At 35.7% G+C, this 15,428-nt stretch overlaps 1 protein-coding gene across 6 annotated transcripts in view; it reads left to right on the top strand.

The window, feature by feature from the left end:
* The window catches only part of LOC150083636 (phosphatidylinositol-binding clathrin assembly protein LAP-like), a 162,471-nt gene that overhangs the window by 61,201 nt on the left and 85,842 nt on the right, over positions 1–15,428 (top strand). For all 6 annotated transcript variants that reach the window (XM_090377403.1, XM_090377402.1, XM_090377406.1 and 3 more), the window contains 2 exons: positions 5,325–5,381; positions 7,688–7,799. In XM_090377403.1, the coding sequence (XP_090233529.1) occupies positions 5,325–5,381; positions 7,688–7,799 (169 nt within the window). The remainder of the gene's footprint in view (positions 1–5,324; positions 5,382–7,687; positions 7,800–15,428) is intronic.

A 15,428-nucleotide genomic window follows, 5' to 3' on the forward strand; every position in this document is an offset into this window, starting at 1 on the left:
TAGTAATTTCACTTTATTGTCATGTGCTTTCCTCCATTCGGTAATACTCTCTGGCTTCACGACATTGATGCATTGTCTGGAATCAAACTTTGTGTGCAGTTCACATTACATGCAGTGAGAACCACTGTTAGTGAGGCACTCCTCCTTGAATCAAAGCATTGATTGAAGAGTGTGGTTTTTAAATTTTAATTTGCTCTCTGACAGGTCTAAAGTGAGTTTTAATTTTCAAAAATAATTAAAAATATGTTTTTAATGTAGAACTTGATTTTTCATATTTGTGTTCAGAAAAGGTTCGGTTTTTTTTTTTTTTTTTGATTTTTCATATTTATAGGTTGGGTTATAGGTGGCATCAAAAAACGAACAATTTAGATTTTTTTTTTCAAAATTTTCATGGTACAGAGGAATTTAGCATTTTCCCACAGCTAATGCAGGGTTAAAAACAGTTGAACTTGATTCTGGTGAAAGTATACTATGAAGTAAGTTTGTTGCATAACGTGTACCTGAATATTTTAAAAACTTGAAAATAAATAGTTATTATAATTAGAAAAATGTAATCATTGTTTAATTTAATGTTGAAGGAATTTATTTATACATGGGTAATGCACACACATCATTTCTGCTACCGAGGTGGTTTTAATGCATCACTTGATTATTTCTCATATTGTGAATACCTTCACAACGAGTTTCCATGGTATTGCACTACCTCGAATAAATAACACTTCACCTATGGGGAAGACTACTTATTCTCGGCAGATACGGTGTATACATTACCCATGCATAAATAAAGTCCTTTATACTCAGGCATTTAGCCAAGAAATATCTTCTAGATTAAACCATGCACACCATCAGGCATCGCTCATAATGTGGAGTTATACTTCATAACTGGGTTGTCACTTCATAACTGGGTTGCAACAACAGGGTACCTGGCCACCCACTGATGAGAAGCCAGTAAGCTTTGAAATGGTGCCGTCTGGGTGGTGGTATCCACCGAGAATAAGTAACATTAGTCTTCACCATAGGTGAACCGTTACTTATTTGAGATAGTGCAATTGGTAGTGCTCATTGTGAAGGTATTCACAATATGAGATATAATCAAGCAATGCATTAAAACTACCTTGGTAGTAGAAATGATGTGTGTGCATTACTCATCCATAAATAAAATAAATTCTTTCATACTCTTAGAAGTTTTATATATGTAATAGTAATAATCGTAATAGTAATGGAGGCATGTGATGGAATAAAGCATGCATATGAGTTATGTAGCATCAACCAAAAAACAAAACATTTTCACACATCCATTCCCAGTAAAAGTTTGTCCGGTTCCTCCTTGGAATTTATTTAAGCTATCAACTTCCTCAACTATGGAGGAAAGTTTGTTCCAGCAATTAACCACCCACTGGCTAAAGGAAAATTTCTGCACATCTATTCAACAACTGTCTTTCCTCAATTTGAATTTATGCCCCCTCAGGCTCGTAATCTGAGCAAGGGGAAGAATCCCATCAGAATTCAGTGTGCTCAACCCATTCAAAGCTGTATACACCTCAATCGGATCACCTTGCAGGTGCCTAGTGTCCAGCTGCTGCAATTTGCAAAACTTAAGCCTTTCTAGGTAGGAGGACCCCTTGGTTCCCCTCACCAACCTTGTTGCCCTTCTCTGGACATGCTCAAGTAACTCTACAACATCATTTCCTAAAATGAGGCCTCCAGACATGTATGCAGTACTCAAGGTGTGGTCTGACAATTGCTTTATACAAAGGGATAATTACCTCCTTTTCCCTACTAGCAAAATTCCTGTATATCATTGATAATACCACATGACCTGCTCCAGCAGCCTGTCTGCATTGCTCAGAAAACTACATATCTAACTGTACAGTCACTCCCAGTTCTTTTTCATTTTCTACCACCCTAAGTGTAGTACCACACAGTTGGTACGTTCCTCTGGGGTTACTTCTACCCATATGCAGTACTTTGCATTTGTCAATGTTAAACTTCAGTTGCCACTTCTCAGCTCACCTTCCCAAAATTTCTAGATCCTGTTGTAGTAGCACACTGTCATTAACAACCCTGCCAACCTTTGTATCATCTGCAAACTTTGATATTAAGACTGATATACCTTCATCAATATCATTGATAAATATACAAAACAGCAGTGGACCCAACACCGAACCCTGGGGTACTCCACTAATAACATTAGTCCACAAAGAGCCGCGTCCATTGATTGCCACTCTGTCTTCTCCCACTCAACTAGCCTTTTGTCCATTGTAGCAACTTACCCTTAATACTATATTGCTCCAATTTGTACAGTAGTCTTCCATGCGCAACAGTGTCAATCTTTCCTGAAATTCAAGTATATGATATCAAAATTATTTTTTGCATCCAGTTCATATATAACCAGATCATAGTGTCTTATCAGATTTTTCAGACAAGATTTCCCCTTAAACCAATGCTGTGTCTGAATTATTACTGCATTCCTTCAATGCATCTTTAACCACGGACTCCATTATTTTACTCGCAACAGAAGTTTAACTAACTGGTCTGCAATTACTTTTGTCACCTCTAGATCCTCCTTTGTGAATTGGGGATACATTTGCACATTTACAGTCTTGGGGACTACTGCTGAGTCCAAGGATGCTCTCATAATTATGGCTAAGGGTTTGCTTACTTCCTTTGCTGCCTCCTTTAATATAACTGGATAGATCCCATCCACCCCCAGGTGCCTTTTTTTTATGTTTAACTTCAACAATTTCACCTCCACTGTGCTCTTTGTTATTACAAAATCATTAAGCACCCTGTTACAGTTTGATAAACCTCTGGCATTTTCCTCCCTTAACGCCTTGTGTGAATGTAGATGCAAAATACTCATTCGGATTATCAGCTATCTGAGCTGGATCATCAATGGTCAAACCATCGATATGAAGTGGACCAATCTGATTCATCCCCTTCCTTCTAGAGTTTATATCTGTAAAGAAGTCCTTGCTGTTTTTCTTAGCATCCTTTGCCAAAGATTGTTTGTAATCTGCCTTTGCTTGCCTAATCTCCTTTGTGACTTGATTACAGACCTTGCTGTTTTTCTTAGCATCCTTTTCCAAAGATTTCTTGTAATCTGCATTTGCTTGCCTAATCTCCTTTGTGATTTGATTACAGATTAGCTTATATCTGCCATAAGCTTCTGTGTTGCCTGATAATTTATATGCATCCCATGCATTTTTATTCTCTGCCACGAGTCTCATTAGTTCATCTGACATCCATTTAGGCCTAACCTTGAACAATATTTCTTAATCAATATTAAAAGCCTAGTATCTTCCACGATTAGTTCCTTGACTGCTTCCCACTTAGAATTTGCTGTTGATAACATCATCAGTTGGTCCCACTGTACAGAATTTAAAAAATTTCTGAGATCACTGTAGTCCCCTCTACGAAAGCAAAAACCCTTCCTTTTACCCCTGATGGTAGTTACATCTTTAAGTAAATCCCACACCAGTACACTTTGATCACTGCCACCTAGTGGTTCCTTTATCTGCAAATTCTTAATGCGCAAATAATCACTGCTGATAACCAGATCAAGAGTATTAATCTCTCTAGTTGCCTCTCTAACGTATCCACAAAAGTCTTGCTAGTGTACAAGTGACCAATCCACAAGTTCCAGTCAATATCTGGAAAGTTAAAATCCCTATAACAAGACATTCTGATTTACTGACCCACTCTATTTCTCTGCACAACTGTTCATTGTATTTATTAGTCATTAGGCCTATAACACACTCCTACTCTCATTTTTACTTTCCCAGTGCTTATGTCACACCAAACTGACTCAACATTGCACTGTCCATCTATGTCAACTGAATGTACTTCCTTAGATTTTATGTTTCTCTTAAGTAACATCATAACCCCTCCTCTCTTCCTATCCTTTCTGTACACATTGTACTCTCTAAATTCCAATTCTGCATTCCTAATATCTGTGTGACACCACGTCTCTGATACCCAACAGTATCCGCCTTTGATGTCTTGACCAGCACTTCAAATTCATCAAGTTTATTTACTGTACTTCTAGCATTGGTGTACATGCACTTATTCTTAGTTACCCTAATGTGCACTCCAGGCTGCTGCTCATTCTAATAGAAGAAATGCAAGGATCACTTTCACCTCTGCCTGCAGCTGCTTTTAACCTTTTAGTTTATGAATCCCCCAAAGCTAGCAGTTTTCCGACCCACCTGACACTGCCCCGATAGCACATCAAACATTCTTGCACCTCTTCTATTTAAGTGAATCCCATCCCATCCCTGTAGAAGCTATCACTCCAGTTAACAAGCACATGCCACACTGAGAAAAAATTGTATCCCACGAGCCTTGCACAATCTTTCCAGGGCCGAATTGATTGGCAAGGCTCTCATCATATACCCCCCCCCCTATCATGTCTGGGCAGAATTTCAGACACTTTCAAATTTAACCCTAACTTAAAACTTTTTTTCAGCATTGACCTATACTTGTTAAGTAAATCTGCAGACCTCCTACTCTTAATGTCATTAGTGCAAACTTGTACAACAATATCACCCTTTGTGCCCTTAAAAGATGATATCTGTTCTACAACATCATCAACTTTTGCCCCTGGCAGACATACCCTGGTCCTTATTGATCCCACAGGCATTTTGTAACCAGAATGATATCCTTTGAGACTCAGGATGTTTACTTTTCTGGTAGCAAAATGCCTATGCTATCAATAAATAACATCCAGTGATTTTCATTTGCTCAAAGATTTCTTATTTATCCATGCTACCATATTTCATGTATGTAATGGCAAGGTCTGTTTTATAGGGATTGTTTTCTTCACATATTTGTGCTAGAATTTAAGTGTTATTGCCCTATTTTCATTGGAAAAGCATTATCACTTTGAATTGCACATATTAAGTTATTATTGGACACTCCTATAGTAGTAATAGCTTAAAATGTGTGCAATTAAAAGTGATAATGCTATCAAAAAATTTTAAAGAAAGTTCATTAATGTATATTATAAGGTTTATTTTTCAGAAAAGCTAATTTCCTCAATTTTATTTTTTTAAAAAATTATGTTCACTCCTCTTGATCCATGATCTATAAACATTAATACTTAAATCAGTTTTGTTTAAAAATTAGTTTTATCAGTAAAGAAACTCTAGATGTTTAAGGCTAAATTTTAGATTTGAATTAGTTATGTATTAATATATTAGACTTAGTTATATATATAACAGAACTGTAACCAGAATGATTATAGTTCAGTTATATAAAAAAACAGTAATTCATATTTCATGTATTTTCCTAAAATTTAAATATTTTCTCTTTAAATTTTTTAGCTTTTAAAAACACTTCCTATGCTTCAGGAATTAATTGATTCTCTTCTCTGTTTTGATGTAAGTATATTTCATTTTAAACTTTATTTACACAAATTTAATTTAAAAAATGAATTAAATGAAAGCTTAATAAATGTATAATGTAGCTCACTCTGCACCCTACAATCTTGTGAAAGAGTCGTGTCCACAGTAATATTCTCTTGCACCAGCAACAAACTGTCAGACACAGTTTTATCCTAGCACAAGTAAATAAGCCAGTGAAAAAGATTAGCAACCTAACCCATCATTGGTAAGTTTATTTTTTGAAATAAATGGGAACAGTGTACATTCTAAATTTTTAGAATGAAATTAGGATTGCTTGTATTTGGCATTGTGCAAAGAAATTAATTTTGTATTGGCTGTCTACAAAATGTTTAAAAACTGTTAAATTGTTTCTCACCCATGCAGAGGTAGATTGGTGACCAGCTTACTGCAAAATATGTGTGGGCATAGTTTTTTTTGACATGCTCACTAGACAGTTAAATTTGAATAAATTTTTAGATTATATTCCAGAATGTCTACATATGGTGAGAGGAGTTTGCAAGATAAAGATTATAAGAACGTTACCATATTTTGTGGTGTCATAGATTCAAACACTCAGTGCGATATGCGGCTACAAGTGGATTAGTGTATAAGATTCAGTTATAAAACTGAATTGGTTAAAGATTTTTTTTTTTTATGTTAAATAAAAGTGTATTTGTTTACTCTGCTCTAATAGTGTGAATTCTGAAGAGAGAATACCAAAAGCATTTCATGATTAATATAAGAATTATCCACCATGTTCAGAACTGAGGGAAAAGAAATTTTAGTGATTTGAAATCAGTTTCCAGCATGGAAATATACATTTACTAAGCTTATAGAGTTACTAAACTTACTAAGCTTTTTAACAAACTTACCAAAGTTTGTTAAAGAAGTATTCATTGCAAATGTTGATCAAGCTTTTGATGGATTTTCAAATAAAGAAAAAATAATGTTAGCAATAAAAATTTTGCAGCTTTCAAAATTACATTTATCAGAAGGGTGGAAGCTGATTTGCATATTAACTGATAAGATCAGCTAATATGCAAATCAGCTTCCACTCTCAATAAATGTATTCCCTTCAACTTGATGAAAAGTAGTCACATAGGTTATTAGCAATCTTGTTGAGAATGGCTTAACAAAATCATCATTCCTGATTTTGTCACAATGAAGATTTTGTCACAAAATCAGGAATGATGCAATTAGGGAGAGAATTCAGGTAATTCAGCTATAAAAGCTCCAGAGTAGGATTGTGAAAGATCCTGTTTGAGATGGCTTGGACACATCAAGAGGATGAACGAGAGTCATTTGTCAAGAAGAATATTTGAATTGCAACTAAAGGACAAAAGACCAAGGGGAAGACCAAGAATGAGGTGGCAGGACATGATAAAAACTGATCTAATTAAGAGAGGAGGAAACTGGAGTGAAATCAACAACGAAGAGAAGTACATGGACAGGACATGGTGGCAAGGCTTCTTACTTCGCCCTCTGGAACAGTGGAACAATTACAAATGATGATGCAAAAAGAGCCTACCCTCTCAAAGTTACCTTCCAATGATGTGTGTAAAAAGGGCCCAACCCTCTCAAAGTTTATATCACACCTTTGTCTAATTCCAGTGATATACAGGAATATTGCTAGCAGTGATTCATCTTCATCTATTCATCTTCTTTTGATAAGGGTTTTAAAATCCCTATCAAAACATGGACTACATTAAATTCCCAAAATTGTGCAGCACTACTTGAATAAAATCCTACTTCAGATTAACTTATCCATCTAAAGCCATTCAAATTTAACTCACTCCCATCTAGATTGGTTGAACTAGTACATAATTGTACTTACCCAGCTGTGGACAGCTAGATGGAGTGGCATGTATCTCATTAATGTGGAATCAAGATCAGCTTATGTTCTACTCAGAGTAGAACATATGAGAGGAAAAGTGAATGATGATTATTAATATCAGTTCACTTTGCTTTGAAATTTATTTATACTGATTTATTTAGTGAATATTTTTATTTATAAAAATATACACTTTTTTAAAAAAAAAAATTCAATATTCAAAAATATTCAATGTGTTTCTTTTGGTTATGCCTCTCTACCCTTCTCAGATTGTTGTTGCATGTCCCCAAAGATGATTGTTTTTTTTATAATTATTATAAATAACCTTTTGGAGATAATTTTTAATCTAATATTAAATTTTATTTGATAGTTTAAAAATTAGCTGTAAAGAATTGTGTGGTTAAAAGATTAATTTTTGTATAAATTCCATCATGAAATTTTGTTTAATCATAATATGCATTTTACTCCCCAGTGTAATCCTGATGACTTGTCCAATGGTGTAATGAATTCTTGCTTCATGTTGCTGTATAGAGATCTAATCCAACTCTTTGCTGCCTATAATGATGGAATAATTAATCTTTTTGGTTAGTAAATATTATTTTTGACATGCTATTTTTTAAAAAATTAATTAATTTATTTAAAGATCTGATTTTAATATGAAGTTTATTGATACAGATATATTGCACAAACAAAATTATTTTCATCTTTAATGTGCATGTTTCTAATACACCATATTGCCAGGAGTAACCAGCAACCTGCATGTTCAAAGAATCTATTATTGATACAGTATTTAATGTGTTGACCTAACTTTTTCCCTAGTACACACTGTATCCTCATTGGTAGAATGTGAACCAATTTTTTGAAAATGGTAAGATTGTATTTTGGTCCATTTCCACAGTTCAGCTACTGATTGCCGGCATGTTTGCCTGGCCCAAAGGCAGCTTTCCAGTTCATCCCAAAGATGTTCAATAAGATTAAGTTCACGGCTCTAAGCAGGCCAATGAAACTTTTTTATTTGCCCATGTTGTTAGTTTACCAGAATTTATTGTTCTAGGAATGGTTAAGTTTAGTTAGTGGTTTAGGCTTGGACCACTAGAAATAGCTCCGGATGGTGACAGCACCTTTTGCCAAACTTCAGAGTTAGGATACACTGGCAAATAATGTTTTCCAGGCATCCACCTGACCCAAACACTGCCATAAAATCAGGAAACCATTTACAGTGATTTTTCACATTATAACACAACTTTCCTACATTCCTGATGCAACTTATGATGAGATGGGTACCACAGGAGTTGATACTGTGATATTTTGTTTGTGCTGCTGCTGCATTTCTTCCTTAAAATCTGATGTTATGCATCTCCTTATATACTGTTTTTGTACTAACATCAGTTCCTGTGGCTTTCTTGAACTCATGAGTGATAGTGTTTGGCGAGGACTGACAGGGTCTATGTACTACCCTTTTGAGCACCTCTGCTCTCTATTTTTGCGATGTATCTGAACAGTTCCCAGATATAGTAGCACTGTTTCCATTTGGTCATTGTCAGCTACTTTATCTAGAGTGTTGCAGCTTTGCTGTAATGTAACAGATTGTCAGCTACTTTATCTAGAGTGTGTTGCAGCTTTGCTGTAATGTAACAGATTGTCAGCTACTTTATCTAGAGTGTTGCAGCTTTGCTGTAATGTAACAGATTCATTGCTAATATGTCATCGTAAGGTGACTCCCAATTGGAAGTTGTTCAAGCTCAACTCATTGAACAGTCTACTGTGTTTTGTTGATGTTTTCATATAGCATGATCATGCTTTATAGCTGTTCATGACATGTGGATGTATAAAGGCTGCCAAATCCTGATCATAAAGGCAGTACTTTAGAGTGTGATTATTTAAGGGGTACACTGAATTTGTCCCACCTAATTTTTCATATTCATTATATCAGGAAAACTCCTTTGAGGGTCAGTAAAACTAACATATGCACTGCTTCCCCACCTCTCAAAAAAAAAAAAAAAAAAAAAAATTCTGGTGTCTAGTAAAACCTTGAATATCTTGACATTCAGATTTGAACAGAAAGAAGTACTTCTGATTATTCAGTTTCATGTGTTTCTTTTCATTGTCTCCCGGGGCGGGAGACATAATGAGAAGGGGCTTCTCAGATTATGTTGCATGTTCAAAGATAATTCGGTTTTTTTTTTTTTTGTTTTTTTTGTTTTTTTTAAATAATTATTATAAAACATTTTAACAAGGTTTTTTTGCCATTATTAATATCTTGAGAGTCTAACGTTAAACTTCATGAAAAAGCAAACAGGCTCAAACTGATATAATCAAAAAGTATAAAAATTTACCCATGCTGATCATTTTGATATGCTGAAATGACAGCACTTTGCTATTCACTCATTCAAGTTTCAGCAAACTGCCAGTAGATAACAGGATAGTGTTCAAGAATAACAGTTGCAAGTTCTGACAATGCTCTCTGGTACTAACAAAATGGCTTTAACTTACATGCTGCATGTGTGAACTATTTTGTGTGGTGTTTCTGGATCATAATACCCAATCCATGTCTCATCACCAGTTATTTTGTGACTAAGAAATTCTTTGCCATGTATCCCAAACCATGTTAACATTTCTGTACACACGTTCATGTGATTTTGTTTCTTAAAGTGTCACAAGTTTGTGCCCACTGGATTCCACAAACTGATCAGAACAAAATCACATGAAACTGTGTGTATGCATTGCATGTGCACTGCTATACAAGGTTGACATTCTCTTGCTTAGGTGATGTAGTGTGATTCTCTCATTTTCATTCAGAATCTCCTGGGCCTTTGCAGTTTGCTTTGGTGTAGTTAGTCCTTGGCTGTCCTGGCCATGGGTTGTCAGCCACAGCTTCTTGACCTTCTTTAATGTACCTGTGCTACTTAAACTGCAGTCTTCTATAAACTCTTGTCTCTGTAAATCTCTGACATTTCTCTCAGTGTTTGCAGCACTCATATCAAGTTGAATACAATAACAGTAATAAAAAAAATGTTGCTCAGTTTTCAGATCTTCCATTATGCAGCTCACAAAACAGTACTTAAGGCCAATTTGCAACTATCAGGTAACATGGAGTTTGTTTACGCATGGGTAGTGCACACACATCATTTCTACTACCAAGATAGTTTTAATGCATTGTTTTAATTATATCTCATATTGTGAATACCTTCACAACGAGTTGCCATGGTATTGCACTACCTTGAATAAGTAATGCTTCACCTATGGAGAAGACTATTGTTACTTATTCTCAGCAGATACCACCACCCAAATGGCACAGTTTCAAGGATTTTTGCTCCTCTTTGGTAGGTGAGTAGGTACCCTTTTGCAGTAGTTGTTTGTTTGTTATTTGGTTTTTTAGGAGCATTAGCAACTAAGGCAATATTGCTCCTGGAATATGCGGTGGTCATTCCCTGACCTTTCCACATCCTCCGTATTTGGTGGCGACGGGCTCGAACCCCGGTCTAATCAAGCAGCGTGTGCTACGCACTGCTGCTCCTTCCCACCTGGCTACGGAGGTGCCTTTTCAATAGTTGACAACCTTGTATTCACAATATTAGATATAATTAAAATGATGCATTAAAACTACCTTGGTAGTAGACGTGCGTGTGCGTGCATGCATAAACAAACTCTTTCATACTCTTAGGCATTTTGCAAAGAAATATCTTTTAGATTAAACCACACACACACACACACACACACACACTCACACACCATCAGGCATCTCTCATAATGTGGAGTTATACTTCATAACTGGGTTGTCACTATCGCAGCAACAGAGTACCTACCCACCACCCATCCACCGAAGAGGAGCCAAAAAGCCTTAACGGTGCTGTCTGGGTGGTGGTATGAATAAGTAACAGTAGTCTTCTCCATAGGTAAAGCGTTACTTATTCGAGGAAGTGTATGGTAGCCACTATTCCCTGAATTAAGTGATCAGTCAAAAAAAAAGTTTAAATTAATTTTGTTAATTGAATTAAAATTCTACATTAATAGCTTAACTTCTGCATCAGAGGTTAATTAAATTTCAAAAGTGGAGTGGAACACCACATATACTCTAATATAGGATCTTGTATGCTGGTATTAAATTTTTAAAATTAAAAGATTTGAAGAAATGAAGAAACTTCATTTTAAATTAAAACATCTTTATTTTTCTTTGTTAAGAATTTAGTGATGATATCTTATTGGAATAATTTAAAAAAAAAGTCTTGTGTGCCACCTTTGCCTTAAGGGCTGTAGATTGTTACTTCTAGTGAAGTAGAATGAATTTTGTCTGTTTCTTTGTTAAGTTCTGCATTAGGATTACTCTGGTTTTGATCAGCATGTTTATGCTGAGGTTTCTGATGATTAAGAAGGGGAAGGGAAAAAAAACGATAGTTGACCCATGTGAGTATCCTAAAACTGTTTTGTTTTGGATATTCCCCTGCACAATCATTTTTTTTGGTGGGGGGAGGCAGTGCACATGCCAGTTTTACTGAACTCAAAGGAGTTTTTCTGATATAATAAATGTGAAAAATTAAGTGGGACATCTTCAGTGTATCCCTGAAGAAGTAACCATTCTCTATAAGGTTTTGTCAGTGCCTGTGTCAAAACATTTTAGTTGTTTAGTGTTGGATACTGAAATAGATCCAGCGAAAACATGATTTCCACTTTCTTTCTTTACAATCTTATTTTTTTCTGATTTGTCTTCATTTGCAAATTTCATGAAGTTATGAAATTTGCATTCCCACTTTCATTTATGAATCATAAATGAAAGAACCTTTAGTTTGATTCAACAAACTGAAGGTCCTTGTTTTCTCATTTCCTTTTTGTTTGATATAAAAATTGACGTACTCTTTTACAGTAACTTATACATTTCCATTCCTATTATATGTTACCCCAGAACGATCAGCTCTCCCTTCTTTCTAGAAGTTTCACAGAGCTGAAGCTTTGCTTTGCTTTTGTTTTACATTTCAGTTCATCGTTATAAGAATTTTATCAATTTGCTATATAATATATGGAAGTAAGATCATATTGTAGAATGAAATTAAGAAATATGTTGTTTAAAGGATCCTTTATGTATTTCATTATTTATGTGAATGAATATTCCATTATGTGCAAATAAATATATATAAGGCTAACATTTGTTTTTTTGGATAAACAATAAAAAAAAGTGCCAGTAGAGTGTCTTCCATGATGTGTTTTTGCCGCTTCTCACTCACTCAGAGGTCTAGATTCAAATCCTGTTGATTTGAGGGATTGTTAAAGATTTCTTTAATTGGGACTGTAGTGAGGCTGATCTCAGGCAGAGGGAATTGGATTTCCCTGTGAGTTTTTTTCAGGTTTCAGGCTGCAAAACATGTAGATAAACCCACTGCAGCAAAAATTCCCAAGGAGAAGCAAGATCACTGGATACATTTGCAATGCATGATAGAAAAGTATTAACTAACCTGTAATGCCTTTAGATACCATTGGGAATATAGTGGATGGATGGACATCAGCCGACCGGGCTAGCCAGGTGGGTCAAGTGCCTGCCTGGCAACCCAAAGGTCGCAGGTTCGATTCCCGCCTCGGGCTTGGATCAAAGTACTGCAAAAACTTTGGGAAGTGCATTATGGCCAAAGAAGCCTATGCGCCAACAACTACAAAAAAAAAAAAAAAAAAAAGATGGACATCAGCACATCTAAGAATATAGATTATTCTAATTTTTTTAAAAATTTGTTTCTTTCAATTGTTTTTGTGTTGAATTAAATGTTTAAAATACACATACAGCAGAACTTGGTTTTAATAAATTTGCAGAATCCTTTTTAATAAATGGAGATATTTCAGGAAATTTAGTACAGCTAGGTCTCGCATAACGCGAGTTCGATTAATGCGATACTCAGTTAACGCTATTTGAAAAATGATACCACTTTTCACTTTACATGATGCAAATTTCCAGTTAACACGATCTTTCTTTTTTTTTTTTTATGCGATAGTTGAAAAAGATTTGAATCGCACGTTAAGCTTACCGCGAGTCGTACGGTCAATAAACAAACGTTTGCCTGCTGCCTGCCTCTGTGTGTTCCATCAATCATTGGAAGAAGACTTGTTTGTCTCCTGCTAATAAAGTCAATGCAGACTTGCATTTAAAAATTCAAATTTTAAAATGAGCCAGATGAAAATGTTACCACGAAGGAGATAACAGTAAAAGAATTAGATGAAATCTTTCGTATCGCATAGAACCTCAAACAAAAGGTTTGATGTTCTCAGCGATATTTATTTCGCCAAGGCCCAGAGAAGATTGTTGTCGGCTATCGGAAATTGATTGATGAAAAGAGAAAGTCAGCACTGTTCAAATATTTCCGCAACAGTAATTTCTTCATTGTGTATTTAATGTCAGAGGTTCCCAAAGTTTCTCGGTTCATGGTGCCTTTAATGTCTCAGTAATTTTTTCAAGGTGCACCCAGACCAAAAGAAATACCTGACAGCTTTGTTTAGTAGTTAGGTCCAAACAACTTAATAAGAAATGCTGAAACTGTGAACTACCTCGAGCTAGTAGTTCGCGTGGTGTCCGACAGATGTCGAGTATCGCTGTTTCCCTCAAAAATTTTAAATATTCCACGGGGCACAATTTAAGAACCGCTGTTTTATGCGATAAACATTTAATTCCATAATTATTTTCATTATCTTTTACATTATATACAGTTAAAAAGTTATTTAAAAGGTATTTTTAAAATTCTTTATGGACATTCCCAGAAGGTCAAGGACCAATTATAATTTTTCCTATTGGTTATTATATTCGATTAACGCGTTTCTGTTTTGTGCGATGCGCTCGTGGGACGAATTAATCGCGGTAATCAAGGCCGGCCTGTAATAGAGGCATGTGATGCAAGAGTGTAAGCTTATGTAGCATCAGCCAAAAAAATAAGTAAAAAAAATTCACACAACCATTCCCTCTAAAAGTTTTCCAGTTCCTCCTTGAATTTATTTAAGCTATCAACTTCCACATTAAACTGGAATTAGACTGGGGTTTGAGCCTGTCACCACCAAATACGGAGGATGTGGAAAGGTCAGGGAATGACCACTGCATATCCCTGGAGCAATATGGCCTTAGTTGCTAATGCTCCTAAAACCAAATAACATCAGAATTCAGCATGCTCAACCCATTCAAGGCCTTGTATACCTCAATCAGATCACCTCGCAGGTGCCTAGTCCCCAGCTGCTACAATTTTCAAAACTTAAGCCTCTCTTGGTAAGAGGATCCCGTCATTCCCCTCACCAATCTTGTTGCCCTTCTCTGTACACGCTCAAGCAAATTTACATCCTTCCTAAAGTGAGGCCTCCAGACCTGTATGCAGTACTCAAGGCATGGCTAGACCATTGCCTTATAGAGGGACAATCACCTCCTTTTCCCTGTTAGCAAAATTCCTGTATATCATTGACAAAAGCCCATGACCTGCTCTTACACCCTATCTGCATTGCTCAGAAAACTTCATATCTGACTGCACAATTACTCCCAGGTCTTTCATTTTCTACCACCCTAAGCATAGTACCACACAGTTGGTATGTTCCTCTGGGCTTACTTCTACCCAATGCAGTACTTTGCATTTCTCAGTGTTAAACTTCAGTTGCCACTTCTCAGCCCATCTGCCACTGCTGTCATTAACAACCCTGCCAACCTTTGTATCATCTGCAAACTTTGACACTAAGCTTGATACACCTTCATCAATATCATCGATAAATATACAAAATAACAGCGGGCCCAACACCGAACCCTGTGGGACTCCACTAATAACATTAGTGTGCCTATGTGACTACTAAATACAGTAAATACCATCTTGTTATATATCTAATAAGATAGTAGGGAGATTCATAAGTATGTTACCACTGTAATATACTTATGGCAATAAAATGCTATAAACTGTAATTCATTTTTTATTTATACTTTTTATGCAATTGCACAGATAATTTAAAAAAGAGAAATAAAAAGTAAAGTGCCACTAGTAAATGTATGAGCCATTAACGTTAATACATCTTTCAACTCAGAGTATGGTGTTTAATGCAGCTACACACATTTCTTTGGGAGTTTTGTTGTCAACAATGGAAATTCTGTCCTTTAAATCATTGGCATCACAAGATTTTGTTGCATACCCTATCCTTCATTATACCACACAGCAAAAAATCACATGGGTGACCTTGGGAGCCAGTTCAGAGGTATATCAATGGCCAATCCA

Source organism: Mastigoproctus giganteus, chromosome 7 (genome assembly GCF_048544385.1).
Source record: "Mastigoproctus giganteus isolate SK-2022 chromosome 7, ASM4854438v1, whole genome shotgun sequence".
NCBI classification, from domain to species: Eukaryota; Metazoa; Arthropoda; class Arachnida; order Uropygi; family Thelyphonidae; genus Mastigoproctus; species Mastigoproctus giganteus.